General features: G+C 43.7%; 1 protein-coding gene across 1 annotated transcript in view; it reads left to right on the forward strand.

Moving 5' to 3' along the window:
• Nucleotides 1-15151: 15151 nt before the first annotated feature.
• The window catches only part of CDS1 (CDP-diacylglycerol synthase 1), a 69463-nt gene continuing 64826 nt past the window's right edge, over nucleotides 15152-19788 (forward strand). The window contains exon 1 of the mRNA XM_007106859.2: nucleotides 15152-15824. Coding sequence (XP_007106921.1) covers nucleotides 15708-15824 — 117 coding nt within the window. The 5' untranslated portion in view covers nucleotides 15152-15707. The remainder of the gene's footprint in view (nucleotides 15825-19788) is intronic.

Consider the following 19788-nt stretch of genomic DNA (forward strand, 5'->3'; position numbering starts at 1 on the left):
GTTGTTACGTCTCCTTTTTCATTTCTAATTCTATTGATTTGAGTCTTCTCCCTTTTATTCTTGATGAGTCTGGCTAATGGTTTATCAATTTTATTTATCTTCTCAAAGAACCAGCTTTTAGTTTTATTGATCTTTGCTATTGTTTCCTTCATTTCTTTTTCATTTATTTCTGATCTGATCTTTATGATTTCTTTCCTTCTGCTAAATTTGGGGTTTTTTTGTTCTTCTTTCTCTAGTTGCTTTAGGTGCAAAGTTAGGTTGTTTATACGAGATGTTTCCTGTTTCTTAAGGTAGGATTGTATTGCTATAAACTTCCCTCTTAGAACTGCTTTTGCTGTATCCCATAGGTTTTGGGTCGTCGTGTCTCCATTGTCATTTGTTTCTAAGTATTTTTTGATTTCCTCTTTGTTTTCTTCAGTGATCACTTCGTTATTAAGTAGTGTATTGTTTAGCCTCCATGTGTTTGTTTTTTTACAGATCTTTTCCTGTAATTGATATCTAGTCTCATAGCGTTGTGGTCAGAAAAGATACTTGATACGATTTCAATTTTCTTAAATTTACCAAGGCTAGATTTGTGACCCAAGATATGATCTATCCTGGAGAATGTTCCATGAGCACTTGAGAAAAATGTGTATTCTGTTGTTTTTGGATGGAATGTCCTATAAATATCAATTAAGTCCATCTTGTGTAATGTATCATTTAAAGCTTGTGTTTTCTTATTTATTTTCATTTTGGATGATCTGTCCATTGGTGAAAGTGGGGTGTTAAAGTCCCCTACTATGATTGTGTTACTGTTGATTTCCTCTTTTATGGCTGTTAGTATTTGCCTAATGTATTGAGGTGCTCCTATGTTGGGTGCATAAATATTTACAATTGTTATATCTTCTTCATGGATCGATCCCTTGATCAAGGGATCGATCCAGGCCTTGTTTTTGTATCCATTCAGTCACTCTGTGTCTTTTGATTGGAGCATTTAGTCTGTTTACACTGAAAGTACCTATTGATACATATGTTCCTATTGCTATTTTGTTAATTGTTTGGGGGTTGTTTTTGTAGTTCGTTTTTGTTCCCTTCTTCTTCTGTTCTTGTATGATTTGATGACTATATTTAGTGTTATGTCTGGATTCTTTTCTTATTTTTGTGTGTATCTATTATTGATTTTTGACTTGTGTTTACCATGAGATTTATACATAGATATAAAAAAATCACAGATATTTATATCTCTCTGTCTGTCCATCTAGCTATCTATCTACATATGTATGATTGTTATAACAATCATATCTGTATATAGCTCTGTGATTTTTTTAAGTTGATAAACTTTTAATTTCAAACGCATTTTATGAAAACTGTGTTTGTACTCTCCTCTCCTCACAATTACTGTTTTTGACAATATATTTTACATCTAATTGTTTTGTGTATCCCTTATCTGCTTATCCTGGATATAGATGATTTTACTACTTTTGTCTGCTAACCTTCCTACTACCTTTGTATGTGATTGATTTTCTAACTTTACTGTATATCTGCCTTTACTGATGAGCTTTTTCATTTGTAATTTTCATGTTTCTCATGGCCTTTACTTTTTGCTTAGAGAAATCCCTTTAACATTGCTTATAAACTCATTGGGTGGTGCCAAACTCTTTTAGATTTTGTTTGTTTGTTGATCTCTCCATGAAATCTGAACAAGAGACTTGCTGTGTAGAATATTCTTGGTTGTAGGTTTTTCTCTTCCATCACTTTATGTATATTGTGACACTCCCTTCTGGACTTCCGAGTTTCTGCTGAAAAGTCAGCTAATAGCCTTGTGGGAGTTCCTTTTTATATAACTTACCACTTTTCCTTGTTGCTTTTTTTTGTTTGTGGTACGCGGGCCTCTCACTGTTGTGGCCTCTCCCATTGCGGAGCATAGGCTCCGGACGCGCAGGCTCAGCGGCCATGGCTCACGGGCCCAGTCGCTCCGCGGCACGCAGGATCCTCCTGGACTGGGGCACGAACCCACGTCCCCTGCATTGGCAGGTGGACTGTCAACCACTGCGCCACCAGGGAAGCCCCCTTGTTGCTTTTAATAGTCTCTCTTTATCTTTAATTTTTGCCATTTTAGCTACAATGTGTCAACCCTCTTTGGGTTGATCCTGTATGGGACTCTGTACTTTCTGAACTTGGAAATCTGTTTCCTTCCCAGGAAGGTTTGGGAAGTTTTCAGCCCTTATGTCTAATATGTTCTCTGCCCCTTTCTCTCTTTCTTCTGGGTCTCTTATAATGTGAATGTTAGTATGCTTGATGTTGTCGCAGAGGTCTCTTAAACTGTCCTCATTTGTTTTTATTCTTTTTTCGTTTTTCTGTTCACCTTCAGTGATTTCCACTACTGTCTTCCAGCTTGCGGATCCATTCCTTTGTATCATTTAATCTACTGTTGATTGTTTCCAGTGTATTTTACCTTTCAATTACTGTATTCTTCATCTCTGTTTGGTTCTTCTTTATATTTTCCAACTATTTGTTTAAAACTTCTAACTTCTTGCTCTATGTATCCTCTGGAGTTCTTTGATCATCTTTTTGATCATTACCCTGAACTCTTTCTTGGGTACATTGCCTGTCTCCACTTCACTTAGTTCTCTTCATTTGGAATATTCCTTTGTTGACTCATTTTGCCTAACTTACTATTTTCTTTTTCTATATATGTGGTAGGCTGGTTACATTGTCCTGCCTTGGAGAAGTGGCCTTTTGTAGGAGATGTCCTATGCATCCCAGCAGTGAACTCCCCTCTGGTCATCGGAGTTCTATGCTATAGGTGCCCCCTCTTTGGGCTGTGTGGATCCTTCTGTTGTGATGGACTGACAGTTGTGTTTGGTTTGGTAGGCTTGGTTGGCCCCTGGTCTGGCTGGTTGCCAGGGCATGCCTCATGTGGAGCCTGCCAGCTGCTGGCTGATGTGCCAATTCGGGGTCCAGGAGATCCCAGGGCTGGTGTCTGCCCACCAGAGTGTAAAACCAGACCTGGGTCTAGTGCCAGCCCACTGGCAGAGCCAGGTCCTGGGGTCTGGCTGCAGGGCCCAGGGGTCCCAGAGCTGGTGTTGGACCACTCATGGGGGGTGCCAGTTCCTGACGCAGGTGGCTGTAGGGCCCAGGGTATCCTGAAGCTTGTTTTGGCCTTCTTGTACGTGGCGTCAGGGCCCAGTCAGTCCTGGGGCAGTTGTTGGCCTGCTGATTGGTGGGCTGGGTCTGCGGACTGTGGGGCTATTGTTGTCCTGGAGCTTGTTTCTGCCTGCTGGTGGGTTAGGCTGATCCCAAGGCTAGGCAGGCTTCATGGTGGTTGGGGCTTGGTATTTTGGGGTTGATACCTGCCCACTGGTGGATGGAGCTGGGTCATAGGGTCTCTGGCTGCAGGGCCCTAGGGGTCCGGAGTCTAGTGCCTGCACACTAGTGTGTGGGACCAGGTCCTGGACTCTCTGGTGGGCAGGGCTGTGCCCAGGGGAAGCTGTGGGCTCAGGGAGTTTTAAGGCGGGCTCTCTTCTGGTGGGTGGAGCTGTGTGCCTGCCCAGTTAGTTGCTTGGCCTGAGGTGCCCCAGTACTGGTGCCTACAGGTGGTAGGCAGGGAGTGGGGCTGGGTCCCAAGGTCAGTATGCTAAAGGGAGGATTCCAGAATGGTGCTTGCCAGCCCCAGTGTCCATGCGGTAGAACAAACTCCTAATAATGGCTTCTGCCAGTGTCTGTGTCCCCAGGTTAAACCCCAGTTGCCTCCTGCTTCTCTTAGAGACTCACCAAGATTAGCAGGTAGGTCTGACCCAGGCTGTTTTCAAATTACTGCTTCTGCCCTGGGTCCCAGAGCATATGAGATTTTGTGCGTGCCCTTAAGAGTGGAGTTTCTATGTCCCACAGCCCTCTGGGTCTTTCAAAAGTAAGCCGCGCTGGCCTTCAAAGCCAAGCATTCTGAGGTTCATCTTCTTGGTGCAGGACCCTTGGGCTCGGTAACCTGATGTGGAGTTAGACCCATCACTCCTTAGAGAGAACCTCTGCAGTTGTAGTTATTCTCCTGTTTGTGGGTCACCCACCTGGCAGTATAGGACTTGACTGTACCTCAACTCCACCCATCCCACCTGTCTTGGGGTTCCTTCTTTATATCTTTAGTTGTAGATAGTCTTTTCTGGCAGGTTCCAATCTTTTTCATTGATGATTGTTCTGTGAATAGTTGTAATTTTGGTGTGCCCATGAGAAGAGGTGCACTTAGGGTCTTTCTATGCTGCCATCTTGGCTGATCCTCTGCAATCACATTTCTTTCTGATTAGATTTTTAAAATAGTTTTATAGATAAGAAAAAGGGTCTGAAATTAGTATAGTATATAGAAAGTGAGAAAGTGGGTAACCCAGTAGACAATTAGGTTACCTCAAGACTTAAACCAGATGCTTAAAACTAAAAAGGAAAGGCTCTGGAGGGACTTCAAATAGTTATTTACTTGATTTAAATAAATTTGAAAATTTCAGAAATGACCCTAAGGTTCAATTAGATAGATTTAGCCAGTGAATACTCAAATTCACTGTGAAACGAGACAGCTGCAAGTCACCCAGATTCAGATTACAGCACGAATAACATTTCATTCTGTGTTAGCTGCATCTCCATGCTCCTTTGCCTGGGGAATGTGGGCGTCCTTGCCCATAGCATCAGAATACTCAGGAAATGTGGTTTATAAATATCTCCAGGTAAGTTCAAATGGAACAGCCTCTCAGATGCAACATTTTGCACCATTTCTCATTTTGTACCATGAGTTACTGGGTTGTATTAATTTGAATTGCCAAGTCCAAAAAAAAAATGATCTGAATTCATAGTCTGGTATAGTTGCCAGATAAAATACAGGATGCCTAGTTAAATTTCAATTTCAGATAAACAGTGAATATTTATATTTAGTATAAGTATGTTCCAAATACTGCATGGGACATACTTATACTAAAAAAAATTATTTTTTAACTGAAATTCAAATGGGCATCCTTTATTTTTATTTGCTAAATCTGGCCACTCTACCTTCTGCTCATAATAAGAACATAAAATTTCCCTTTAACCACTGCTCCCCTATCCATTCATGGGTGAGAGGAGGAGAGAATACTAGTTTAAGAGGTGATAGAAAATATTTACTATTTGTCCTGGCTTTGAGCAGAGAGAAAAGAAATAGAGAAGGAAAAAAGTAAAGAATACCTACATGACTAACAGTTTTGCCACATTAGGACAGTCAGCTATTTTCTAATATTAACTAAAATCTGCTCAACGAAGACTATTGGGCCCTTCAGAAACTTCAAGTTCCCTGCAATGATTGAGAAGAACAAAAATGAGAAAAGGCAGCAGGAGACCATGGAATGGATAAGATGTTAGGATTTTCTGAGAGGCTGAGCCTGCAAGGTGGACACAGTGTAAGGAGACAGCTGACACAGGTTAAGACATTGGCTTTCAAAGTTTCATCCCATGGAATATATTGCAGAGTGAGAAAGGGCTTGATGTTTCTTAACTGCTGAAATGGAATAATGGCTTCCCCCCACCCCCTTAACCTTTTTTTGTATAAACTCTGGAACAGACTGACAGTTCAAATCTCAGCTCCATTACTTAACCATGTGGTCTTAGGTGAGTTACATAACACTTCTCTATATTTTATTTGGGGATAGTAGATCTGCAGAGTGTGGAAAATTCAGTAAGTATATAAAAGACACGTAACAGAGCCTGGTATGCAATGAGGATTAAATAATTGCACAGAAACTCTGGATTCTCAAATGCATCCTGTAGAGTAGTGTGTAGGAACTTGGATTTTTAGGGTCTTAGTAGTCTTGATTTAACTAACAGCTCTATGACTTCAGACAAATTATGTAATCTTCCTAAGTCAGTTTCCTCATTAGTGAGAAGAGGTATAATAGTACTTCAATCATATAATTATTGAGAATTTCAACTGAAATAATGCATGCTATTATTAAAAGCTCATAAATGTTAGCTACTGTTTTTGTTGAATGTTTTTCTTGTTTGGCTTCCATATTGCTGTAACATTCTGATTCTCTTCTTACCTCTCCGTCCTTTCTTTGCTTGTTTGTTGTCTTAGATTCTTTCCCTTTGCCCTGCCTCATTCAATCAACATTTTGCACGTATTCTCTGAGGGAGTCTTTCCAGTCTCTCTGCTCCAGCCCCCACCTATATGCTGTCAATTCCTAAGTCTTTTATCGTCAATCTTTTTTCCTCCACTTATACCACACTCATGTACAATTTCTACTACCTAAATGTTTTACTTCAGAGTATTACTATCACCTCAAAATGTGCATGTCCAAAATAACGTTCTCGGTTCCCACCCACCACTAATTTCCACTGGGGTTAGGGAGGAAGTAGCAGCTTTTTCCAATTTCCCTGTTCTTGGCGAACACGACCATTCTCTTGTCGTCCCCAGTGTCAAGACCTTGTAGTCATCCTTGACACATCCATTCCTATCATCCTTCATATCCAGTCAATCACCAAAGCACTAAGCCACCTACCAAACACCAGGAAAAGAGAAGTAAAAATCCTTGAAAAACAAAAACAAAACTAACTTACAAAGACACATCTGATAGGAAAACAAAATTAGTTATTATTTTTAAAATTACCCTCCTGCTCCATACACACACTTCCAACCACCCTTCCCAGGAGGATGAATATTGGTTGGTAATTGGAGTATCTTTTGCTTGTCATCTTCAGGATAAAGGCTTTTGCATATTTGAAATAGTAGGAGTAGGAAGGACAACTGAGACAGCTGGGACAGAGCTAAATTGTACTGTATGAAAAGGAGGAGAGATGAGGGGGTCAAGAAGGTGATGATGGGGAGGTAGAGATGCTGCAAGGGAAGGCTAAGGAGGAGACCACTTCAGCAGCACGTAGCTGAAGATGAACCGCAGGAGAAAACAGAAGTAGTGCTGACAAACTCTTCCATTAAGAGTGGGACCTGGCTTGGGTCCCGGCTGTACCACTGTGATGGTTGATTTTATGTGTCAGCTTGACTGGGATAAGGAATGCCCAGACAGCTGGTAAAACATTATTTCTTGGTGTGCCTGTGAGGGTGTTTCCAGAAGAGATTAGCATTTGAATCTGTAGACCGAGTAAATATTGCCCTCACCAATGTCGGTAGCATCATTCAATCCTTTGAAGGCCTAATAGAAAAAAATAGTGGAGGACAAGTGAATTTGTTCTCTTGCTTGAGCTAGGGCATCCATCTTCTCCTACCCTTGGACATCCACACTCCTGGTTCTTGGGCCTTCAGACTCAGATGGGGATTTACACCCTTGGCTTCACTGGTTCTTAGGCCTTTGGGTTTGTACTGGAACTATATCACCCAGCTTCCCTAAGCTTCCAGCTTGCAGACAGCAAATAGAAAGTAGGACTTCTCTATCAGACAAAATTCACTTACATTGCCATGAACAAGAACCATGTGCATGGTTATCAGTTTTCCACAGATTAACTTTCATTCCTACAGAGTTGTAAAATAGCCTAATTGGATCAAAGGCAATTGCTATAGACTGAATGTTTGTGTCCCCCCACCCCACCCCACCCAACAAATTCAAATACTGAACCCCTACCTCCAATGTGATGGTATTAGGAGGTGGGGCCTTTGGGAGGTAATTAGGATGAGATGAGGTCATGAGGGTGGAGTCTTTATGAATTGGATTAGTGACCTTATAAGAGTCATGTGAGAGCTGGTTTTCTCTCTCTGCTCTCTATTATGTGAGAATACAAGAAGTCAGCAGTCTACAACATGAAAGAGGGCCCTCACAAGAACTCAACCATGCTGGCACCCTGATCTTGGATGTCCAGCCTCCAAAACTGCAAGAAGTAAACTTCTGTTGTTTATAAGTCACCTGGTCTATGGTATTTTTGTCATGGCGGCCTGATCTGACTAAGACAACAAAGGTGCATCCCTCTTTAGTATCAGATAATCCTCAGCAGGACTGCTAGGTAATGGCTAACGCCTACTGCAAGGACAGCCAGGGACCCTTTAGCTCATTTCTGAAGCTTTGTCAATTTTTCCTGACATTGGTATATTAACAATTTTCTTGGTGTTTTGAAACACTTATAAACCTCTTTTCTAGTATATGTCAATGCTTGCATAGTTTTGAATAATTTCTTTAATCTCTGTTTTATGCAGACTGATACTATTCATGCATTCTCTTGACTGGATTGCCAAATGACAAGGTTGTCTAAATTTGCTCCGCGAGTAAGGTAATTGAAAGTTTTGCCTTATAAAAATCTCAGTGTCCTTGCACTGGATTTTTAAATCAATAAAATGTTTTCATTGCACCACTAATGCCTCCTCAAACATACTGGAAATAACTTGGCAGAACCAGTTAGTAAGTCATTTTGGCATTTGTTCCCTAAACACAGCAGTACAGTATTTACCGTCTGAGTGGTATGTTGCTGAAACCAGGTTTGTTGAGAAAAAAACACACACTGCAGTATTAGGTCCTTCTTAAGCATATTAGGTTAACAACCTCTTCCGGTCCACCCAAAGATACTCTAATCGATTTCCTGCTTTAGGCTCTTCCCAACTGCGTGGGGGAAACAGTAAAGGCCACAGTCCCTTCCCACTCCCATACATCAACCCATACCAGTTAAATGCAGAAAATGCATCAGATACTAAATGATCAAGGCACAGATTATTGTTGTTAAGAGGATGGATGAGACTGATTTAATGTCCATAATAATTTAGGATATTGATATTAATTAGGGGAGCAAATCAATTAAATCTCTTAATATATGATAAATATATTTTTTCTAAATCAAACTGTGAGAAAAGAGGGGCAACAGACAATAGGCATTACTAGAAATACATCTAATTTTAAAAGTCTTTTGTAATAGGCAGGAATAAAATAGATTCACTACTGAAATAATCTTTTAAACATGCTTGCTGATGATATTTTCCAAACCAAAAATTAGGCTTCATAAAGTCTAGCAAAATGTGTCTTTTGTTTTTGTTTTTTGCTATGAGAATATAAAGACATGGGAAAGTTTTGTAGATTTTTAAAAAACCATTGTCATACATGGTTATATATTTAATAAATACACTTACTGGAAAAAATATATAATTGGGACGATCTGGAAAAATCCAAGATGTGTAATCTTCCTGACCAACAATAGTGAATCTTTAAAGTGCTGTACTTCATTGACTGAATTAAACCATCACCTAAAAAACTCACCATTATTTTATGTACTGCTAAGAAAAATAAAATGGCCAATTAAAATCTAAAACAGGGCTTCCCTGGTGGCGCAGTGGCTGAGAATCTGCCTGCTAATGCAGGGGACACGGGTTCGAGCCCTGGTCTGGGAGGATCCCACATGCCGCGGAGCAACTAGGGCCATGAGCCACAACTACTGAGCCTGCGCGTCTGGAGCCTGTGCTCCGCAACAAGAGAGGCCGCGGTAGTGAGAGGCCCGCGCACCGCGATGAAGAGCGGCCCCTGCTTGCCACAACTAGAGAAAGCCCTCACACAGAAACAAAGACCCAACACAGCAAAAATAAATAAATTAATTAATAAACTCCTACCCCCAACACCCCTTTTTTTTTTTGCGGTACGCGGGCCTCTCACTGTTGTGGCCTCTCGCGTTGCGGAGCACAGGCTCTGGACGCGCAGGCTCAGCGGCCATGGCTCACGGGCCCAGCCGCTCCGCGGCATGTGGGATCTTCCCGGACCGGGGCACGAACCCGTGTCCCCTGCATCGGCAAGCGGACTCTCAACAACTGCACCACCAGGGAAGCCCACTTATTATTCTTATCAACTGTAAGACACACTATGATTTCAGAGAGGTTAAAATGTAAATTAAAAAGGGTGTCTTAGGGGCTTCCCTGGGGCATCCCTGGTGGCGCAGTGGTTGCGCGTCCGCCTGCCAATGCAGGGGAGCCGGGTTCGCGCCCCGGTCTGGGAGGATCCCACATGCCGCGGAGCGGCTGGGCCCGTGAGCCATGGCCGCTGGGCCTGCGCGTCCGGAGCCTGTGCCCTGCAACGGGAGAGGCCGCAACGGAGGGAAGCCCGCGTACCACAAAAAAAAAAAAAAAAAAAAAAAAAGGGTGTCTTAGAAGAGATACGGTATTTGATATGACTTCAACAGACATGAATCGTTTAGCTTTTATTTCTCTGATCAGTAAGGCTTTCTTCACAAAGAGATCTTTTGACTATTATTGCATCTTATAAGGAAATGATTCCATTGTAAAAGTATAAGTATACAAGAATTTGTAAAATAAAACATAAGTGGGAAAGGTGAGCTATGGCAACGGTGGCACCCAGTGGCCGGTGCCCTCACAGTGATGGTGCAAGCTGTGGTGGTCTGTGCCAGTGGGTCTAGCAATGTGGGCCCTAGTTGGCTGGTATGGGTATGGCTTTGACTATGGTCCTTGCTGCTGCTGGGCATCCTTTGTTTCTACCAGTTTTCTATGCTGGGTCCTCCAGCTTTCCAAAGAGTTCTGTGAGCTTCTTATTAACCTTTCAATAAATTCTTTGCCTAAGTCAGCCAGACTTGCATCTAAGAACCTTGACTGATACTTCTGGATTTCAGCCGTTTGTTGAACAGAGATAATTGATATAATTTGAAGCAAATCAGTGATTTAGCTCTTCTAAGGACAGTTACCAATCTCTTCCACTTCTCTAAATGACCATCTCCAAAAAAGATATAAATCCAGCCATATTCAACATTTAAAAAATAGTTGAATCATGCAGTATCAAAAGGACACATACACCCATTCTTTTAGAATATAACTTACAAAGTTATAGAAGGAATAGGGACTTCCCTGGTGGCGCAGTGGTTAAGAATCCACCTGCCAATGCAGGGGACACGGGTTCAAGCCCTGGTCCGGGAAGATCCCACATGCCACAGAGCAACTAAGCCCAACTAAGCCCACAACTACTGAGCCTGTGCTCTAGAACCCACAAGCCACAACTACTGAGCCTTCATGCCTAGAGACTGTGCTCTGCAACAAGAGAAGCCACTGCAATGAGAAGCCCACACACCGCAACGAAGAGTAGCCCCTGCTCCCTGCAACTAGAGGAAGCCCGTGTGCAGCAACAAAGACCCAATGCAGCCAAAAATAAATAAAAAAAAAATAAATAAGGAATATACTACCTATTGTACAAAGGAATTAAATCACCAAAATATAATTTGCTCAGATTTACTATGATTCAGTGGAGAAGCTAGAAATGGAAGGAATTCTGCAGTCATCATACATATGCAAACTACATGGTAGTAAATTGATTCTAGTTAATAATACGAAATGCCAATTTCATTAATCTTACTACTGCTGAAGGATAAAGCAAAAATTAATTAATTTGATAGGCTGATGATTTCTTTGCAATTATTTGCAGAGTTGCCCCATATCTCATTTCATAATTTCTATGCACCTTACCAAAGCAATGTCAGCATATCCCTTTTTCTTCAGTCTTCTGGGGTGTTGCAGCTTTAGTGAGTTTAGAAGTTGAATATTGCTCTCCTTGAGGCATGCAGCTTTTAATAATGTATTGATAAACGGTAATAATAGGTAACACCTGTATAGTGCTTCACTAGACCAAGCATTGTTCTAAGTACTTTACGTATATTAACCAATTCAATCTTCATAAGAATTCTGGGAGGAAAATAGTATCACCCTTATCCTCATTTTATACATGAGGACACTGAGGCACAGAGGGGTTAAGTTACCTGACTGGTGACATGGGCCAGTAGGTGGCAGATCTGAGACTTGAATTCAGGCAGGTTTGCTGATGAATTCCTGTGCTTAATTGTTATAACAAGTTGCCCTCTCTTAGAATTTACTTGTTTTTGCTACTACTTACTTGCAGTACATAGTGAACCTGGCAGAATTTAAAATACAAAAACCTAGGTTTCAATTCCAAATTTCCTTGGCAAACCTGGGTAGTTTACACGCTGAACCTCATATTTTTTTCCTTGTAAAATAAGAATAATAATATTTGTCTTGCCTACTTCATAGGTTGTTGACTAGAATAAATAAAATCATGTGAAAATGCTTTTTAAAGTGTTACGTAAAGAGTTATTACTTAAACTTTGGGCACGTCAGTTAGGGTGTACCTTCAGCTGTGTGTGATGAAATGTTCCATAAAGTTAATTGGGTCACAGCTAGAAGACGGTGGAGCTATGACTTGAAACCAGGGTCGTCCGTATATAAAACCGTGCTTCTTATTATATCACTGTACTTGCTCCTCTGATAGTCAGATGTAATTGATGGTACACTGTTGTTTTCCTGTGCAGTTTCATTGAAAATAAGAATGTAAACATAAATCGTCCTTCAATAATTTACCACAAAATGTTTCTCTGGTTGGCCTAAATCATAAATTTCTATCTCTGACTTACAGATGGAACTGACGGAGGGCAACAGAGGAAGATAGGTCAAGCGACAAAAACTATAATGCGGGTGTCCAAGCAACCAGAAACGCTTGGCTGAGGAAGATTTCTTCTTTCCCTGGTAGGCCGGGGACATTCCAGTTGAGCGCCTTTGAGCCTCTGATGTGGAAAGCAGCTCAAATCCCCACACAAGAGGGGAATGTTTATCAGTCTGGGAACATTTTGAGGGTACTCAGGGAAGAGGGAGATAAGGGGTCTATCCATCTCATAAGCTTACTACTTCGGGCAAGGTCCCTCCATCTTTGGGCAAAAGTGGAGGTTAAAAAAAAAATCTAATAAAAATCATGTAAATAGTTAGGACTCTCTCTTTCCTCTTTAGCAAATGCCTTGCTAAGAGTTATAAATCATTTCAATATCACTAAAGTGGAAAATCTGTAAATCAACCAAGAAACGTTGGCCGAGTGTCTCCTGTGATTAGCCTATGCATGTGCTTTGAGTTTACATGGTGCCCTTTAGCAGATTAAATTCTTATAAACCTAACAGGTGAGGCCTTAGAAACCATTACGTGCCAGATTTTGTGTCATCGAACATAAATGTAATAAACTTTGAGAACGTAAGCTCTCTGAATGAAGAAAAATGAAAGATAAAAATGAAAAAGTAAAGAAGACATTAAAAAACGTTGAGACTATAGGGCTCAGTAAGGCCAGTTCTGGTTGACTATATCCTAATATACCTTAAGTAAAATGCACCAGTCATTACTATAACCCCCTTTTAATACATCTTAAAATCACTCTTTCTCCTTTTCACATAAAGTGAAAAACAAAGACACGTGAGTACCTTTCTAAGACTAATATAGACCTTTTTAGATAAAAAAAATACAAATACTATATATCTTTCCCTGGTTATGCTACACCTCTGCCATTCATTCATTTCTTTGTTCAGTTCTTCAACAAAAATGTTGACTGGATGAGAGTGGGGGCCAGCCCTGTGGCAAGGGATTGGGCTGTGAAGATGAATAAACAGTGGTTCCTTCTGTCTGGGTTCAGCGTAATCACTCAACGAGTGTCAATAACTATAATGAAGGCAGAAAGAAATGACCATTTCTGCTGAAATACAGAGCTTAAAGAAGGGTGAGATAAAGTAGTAAACCACTCTAGTCTGGCAGTCTCTGCCCTGGTCCCACATTTCCTGGGTCAGGGAATACTGTTTCTCCTGGCATGCATTCCTGTCCTCTGTTGTTCCTTCCTGCCACTTTTCTCATTACCACTTTTTCTCCTGCAGCAAAGGGAGGAGAAAGTCAAAGGAGCTATTGGGTTTACTAGGGGAAGGGGAAGGAGGAAACCATTCAGGTGCAATGCTAGGTCCCCCTTTCTTGAGGCATGGGAGAAAGGAAGGTCTGGGTTCTGATAAAGGGAGGCTTTAGTTGCAGAATCATGTGTAAGCTGGAAGGGACCACAGAGGCCATCCTCCTTACTATCCACTTCATAGTTGGGGACTTTGAGGCTTAATGACTTATCCAAGGCCACACCCAGTTAGTGGCATTGGTGGAACTAGGACTCAGGTGGGAAACTCCACCACTGCCTTCAGCAGTCTCTTCAGCCTCATGTTCCTGACCATCAGGCAGCGTTTCATCTCTGGTCCTCCTAAGAAATGAAGAACAATTGATTAAACTAGTCACCCCATAGTCTTCTGTTCCTTAAGGAAAACCGCACCATGACTGTGACTCAAAGGACTTATTTTCATATCTTTTGTCATTTTTGTTACTCTTCTCATAAGACTGACTGATTCTTCTCTCTATCCCTTTGATAATATGGCGACCTAATCTGAACTCAGAGCTTTAAAGATTTGTTTGATGAAGTAAAATAATGTCTTTGTGCTCTGCTTTTCAATGCATCCAACTTTGACTGTTTTTGCTTGTTATTCAATTTTCAGAACCTTACTTATTTTCAGGGTGTCAGTAATGACCTGAAGAAATTTTTGTTGTTGATTTATTTCTATAAGGGTGCTTTCCTGAACGTTGTCCTCTTTGTGTGACGGCCTGTCTCCTCCCCCCGCCCCCCATTTGTCAGCTTGTCAGTAATGACCAGGTGGTACCTACATGGCAAGAAAACTAATCACCTTCTAACAGGATTTGGAACGGAATTAATGCGGATCTTGTGCCCTTCCTGTTCCAACTTTAGCAGCCCAAGGTCCATGATTGCTTAGAGATTAGCGGGTTGGCAACTGCATCCCGTGGCACCTCGGGGTCCTGGTTCTCTCTTCAGGCCCTAGGCAGTGAATTTTGAGAGATTCAATACTCGAGTTCCTTGGAGACAGAGTTTGGGTATGTGGTTGAAACTGGCCAACCCGGGACGCCCAGTGAGGCAAACGCATCTCCTATTTTGCAAGAGATGCCACTGGGTCACAATGCCGCGAAGTCGAGTTCCTCCTGCCAGACAAGTTTCTGCTTCTGTACGCCTCTGAACCTCGGACACCCCGCGGTGTATCAAGCTGCGGCGGCCGCGGAGCCGTTCGAAGGGGTAGTGCTGAGTGCTGTCAATATTGACCAGGCGTCTTCGAGTAGTTCTTTCAGCCCTCCCAGTTGCTCCGTGACGAGTCCACAAGTTCTCACGCCTCACTTCCAAGCAAGCTGCTCATCCCTCCTCCACCTCCCTGCTCCTCACCTTTGTTCCAGCCCGCACATTTTCTCAACGCCGCCACCTGTGTGCTCGCAGAGACCCGGGCGGAGCCTCCGTCCGGACCCATGACGTCACCCTTCCGCGATGGAGGCGGGGCTGTGGGAACCGCAGTGCAGCGCAGAGGGGCGGGGCGGGGCTTGCGGCGCGTGACCTGGCTGCGGGAGGCAGCAACCCGGAGAAAGGTGTAGGGGGGCCGGGACCTGCCGACTCCTGAGTCCGGGGGCGGAGCGGGGAGTGGCAGGGCCCGGGCGGCTGGCGCCCGGTGAAGCGCTAAAGCGGGTCACGCTTCCTCCTTCCCTCCCCGTCCTTTCTTCTCCTCCCACCTGGGCCTCTGCGTGGGGACGCGCACCTGGCAACCGGCGGCCGCGCTCCGCCGCGCCCCCACCTTCTCCGCTCGGGCCGGGCGCCCCGAGCCTGCCCCGCACCCCGAGCCCGCCCCCGGCTCCCGCCCCTCGCCTCTCTGCCGGCCCCGCGCTCGCAGGGGGCGGCCTCGAGCGCTCGCTCGTTGATGCCGTTTTGGGGGTGACCCTGCGCGGCGGAGGCGGCGGCGGCGCCTCCACGGTGGGGGCGTGTTAGTGGCCGCGGCTTTGCGGGACGTCGGGTGTGTAGCTGCGGGGCGGCAGGGCGGCCAGCCGGCGAGACCGCGCGTGCAGCTCGGGTTTCGGGACGCTGGAGGAGAGCGCCCCGGCCGCGCGGGAGCGGGACATGTGGGAGCTCAGGCACCGGGGAGGCTGCCCCGGCCCCGGGGGAGCGGTGGCGCCGCCACCCCGCGAGGGAGAGGCGGCCGGCGGCGACCACGAAACCGAGAGCACCAGTGACAAAGTAAGTAGAGGCGCGAGAGGCGCACACCCGCGTCCTGGCTGGGGCCGGGACACCTGGGAGGGGGGAGTGGGGCCCGGGGGGTGGGGCCCCACGGAATGTCAGGTGAAGTTGCGGGCTGCGCCGCCCTCCCGGCCTGGCTTTGTTTCCTTCTTCCTCAAGTGGGACCCGGACCCCAGCGATGGTGCGTTTCCCAGGATGACCTCGACCGCTGCCAGGGTAGCTGGATGATTCAACTTGACTCTAATTTAGTTTCTGCCCCTTCCAGTCCCCCTCCCCGGGATCTGGGGCCGACGCTAGAATCGGGATGGAGCCTGCCGCCCTGAGAGCTGCAGCTTTCTAGTAGCTGCCACCTCACACCTCTTCTCGGGAGAGGAACACAGTTAGTAAGGACTAAACTTAAGTCATGCACCTTCGCTTCTAACGTGTCATTGGATCCTGACGCTGGAGGCTTGGCTTCTCGCGCTCCCCCATCAGCACTTTCGTTTCCTCTATCCTTTTTCAGTATAATAGATTTTGGAGGTTTGAGAGGCTCCTACACGTGACCCAGTTGTGACCCTCCACGGCCGACAGTGCAGAAGTAGATTTCATTTTACCTGACACGTTAATTCATGAGGACTTTTAAAATTCCCATTTCTGTAGATTGCCTTTGCTTCACGTTTAAGAATAAGTAGACGTAATGCCACTATTCTTTTTAAAGGTAGAAGAAAGTCAAAGTTCAGCTTATTTGGTAATAAGTTTAGGAAATTGGGCCAGGCAATAGATTGTTTTATAAAATCTTCTGTTTATAAAATTCCATTTTATCTTAGAAACTCAAAGCACTTAAGCTATTCCTAGAAGCATTCTTTTTTGGAAGCAGGTATTGCAGTTTAAATTACAGAAGTGAAGTAGATTGCTCAAGGTCAAGTCAGTGGCCTTTTGGAACTAGAATCTGTTTCCTGATTCCCTTTTTTCTGGTTTGCACTGTTGCTGAGACTCACTCACAGTTCTGATTTGGGGAAGGTTCCACCTGGAACTTGATGTTGGTGAACTTGAGGTAACCCCTTATAAAGCTCTGGCAGGAACATATCCCACATCATGAAATAAATTTAACAGTGATTTTAGGCATGAAACTTTAGAATCAATGGGAAGACATCCTTTTTTTCCCCACTACTCTTGATAAGCAGGTGGAATAAAATGAGTCTGTGATAGAACGTATGTATCAAGGAATTATACAAAGTGTAATAGTTTCTAGCTTCTGAAGGTTGATGTTACAAAGCTAAAAAGAGTGGGCAAAGAATGGTTTTTGTGAAAACTGCCTTGGAAACTAGACCAAAAATAGAATTAATTAGGTTGGGGTTTGTTTTGTTTTAGCACTGATATAGTTTAGAATCAAGGAAATACCAGCTTCCGCATGTTCACTTCCTTAACTGAAACAAGCTTTTAATAAGAAAAAACATGTTCAAGGAAGCCATCCATAAAATAACTTTTGAATTAATTAGTTTCTTAACACCCTAATACATTTAAAATGGAAACTACTTCTCTGGTTTGATTTGACTCATTAGAACTGTTGTCTCTAGCTATCTGTGAGTGGGTTACCTCACTGCATATTTATTTATAAATGCCACACTATTGGTTTTCATTAATACATACCCAGCGGAATTTTGTTTTCTGAGAGTAGGTGTTGCCATGTGTATCCTGTTCTGTTAAGATTTCTTAGACAAGGATGAGCATTTTCTAAACCATATCTAAAATATTGCATACTTTTAGAGTTTATTGCAAGGAACTTTTGACTTGGCAAGCTTTGTGTCACTGAACTCTATCCTCTGTACGTCCTTTCTTATCAGGGTGTATATTTGAATGCACCTGTATTTCCAGGTCAAGGGCCATTATAAAATCAGTTTGCACATCGGAGGCTGGTTAATATTTGGTCCATTGAAATTATTTTAAGTGCCTTCTCCATTCAAGTTGCAGTAAAGGCAAAACTCTTATGGAATTAATGAAAGAAGCACAGGAAGTGTGTTATATTCTGCTGTTATGGTACACTTCCGTGGCATTTTGTAGTCTTTCGTATAACGGCGTTATTAACATGACATTCTCATTGTTCAGGACCTGGAGACATACTGAGAGAAAGTTCTATGGTCCAGAGCATTAACACGTGAAAAGGTGCTTCTTACCTGCAGGGGAATGTTCCCAGTTGCTAAATGTTGCAGTAATACTTGAAAGATAACAAGACCACTTCTTCAAGGAACCCCCCAGGAGATATATATGAGATAGATTTAATATAAGTCTGAACAAGGCTTGTTGTTAGCAAAGAGGGCATAGCTGGATGCTATATGGAGACAACAGGAAAGGCTTTAAAGAGGAGGTGAGGGTTTGAGCCTTGGAATTAAAAGATGCCTGGGGACTCACCAGGTGGACAAGTGTTAGGGAAGGACATTCTAGGCAAAGGGCATGTGGAAGTGTTTCATGAATCAGCATTCTAGGTACAGGGAGCTGAGCTTAGTTTTATAATCCTGGAGCATAAACTGTATGTGTTTGTGAAGAGGGGTTGAGAGTTTCAGAGTCTTGTGAGGGAGGTTAGGCTTTTTTCCATGGACTCCTGGAAGCCACTGGAAAGTTTTTTCAGGGGCATTAGCCTATCATTCTAGCAGTAGTCTGGAGAAAGTGTTGGGATGGGGAGAGACCTGCCACAAAGAAACCAGATAGGAGTATATTGCAAATGCTATGTATATGAAATAATGAGGGCATGTACTAAGTCGAGTAGGAGCTGGGGAGTAAGGGCTGAGAGAGAGGAAGCATATATTAGATAATGGTGATGGGACCTAGACAAGGGTGATCAGGGTAAGACTAATAAAAGAAGGGTCTGCTGGGAGACACATTTTGATGCACAACTTAAGAGACTTAGGAAAGAAGCAAAAATGATTGGGCAGTTTTGCAGGGTTTTTCAGGTTATGAGCGAGATGGTGAGTTGGGTGGGGCAGGAATGGCATTCCCTAAAACAGAGAAGTGGTTCAAGGTGGTGGTGGGAACTGAAATGAACGTTCAGGTGTGGAGACTTTTGATTAGAATAGAGAGGGCAGAGAACTGAAGACAGAGCCTTGGGAGGTGCCCATGTTTAGAGTAGGGTTGGAGATGTAAGAAGGTTCCAAGATAATGAGGTCCTGGGAGCTAAAGGAGGAGGAATTGCTTAGAGGATATCATCACTAGTATTTAGAAATGAGGAAGGGGCAGAGAACATGGAATTTAGCAAAAGATCTTTTATTTTTTTATAATACTCATTCATTTAATTTCCCTCTCAATTTCTTTCTTTCTTTCTTTTTATTTATGGCTGCATTGGGTCTCCGTTGCTGTGCACGGGCTTTCTCTAGTTGCGGCAAGTGGGGGCTACTCTTTGTTGTGGTGCACGAGGTTCTCATTGCGGTGGCTTCTCGTTGCGGAGCACAGGCTCTAGGCGCGCGGGCTTCAGTAGTTGCAGCACACGGGCTCAGTAGTTGTGGTACACGGGCTTAGTTGCTCTGTGGCATGTGGGGTCTTCCCGGACCAGGGCTCGAACCCGTGTCCCCTGCATTGGCAGGAGGATTCTTAACCACTGCGCCATCAGGGAAGTCCCAGCAAAAGATCTTAAGAGAAGCCACATTTTAGGCCGAGGAATGTGAGACGTAAAATATTGGTAGTAATTGTAGGAAGTGCTGGTGGAAGGGAGTACAGGATAGCAGCTAGAGAGGACTTGGAGGATCAAGTGAAAATTTCCTTTTTCAAAGAAGGGAAGATAGGTATTTATATAAAGAAGTCAGTGGACTTCTGGTGGTGCAGTGGTTAAGAATCCGCCTGCCAATGCAGGGGATACGGGTTCAAGCCCTGGTCTGGGAAGAACCCACATGCCACAGAGCATCTAAGCCCGTGCGCCACAACTACCGAGCCTGCGCTCTAGAGCCTGCGAGCCACAACTACTGGGCCTGTGTGCTGCAACTACTGAGGCCCACGT

Source organism: Physeter macrocephalus, chromosome 7, assembly GCF_002837175.3.
Source record: "Physeter macrocephalus isolate SW-GA chromosome 7, ASM283717v5, whole genome shotgun sequence".
In the NCBI taxonomy this organism is placed as follows: Eukaryota; Metazoa; Chordata; class Mammalia; order Artiodactyla; family Physeteridae; genus Physeter; species Physeter macrocephalus.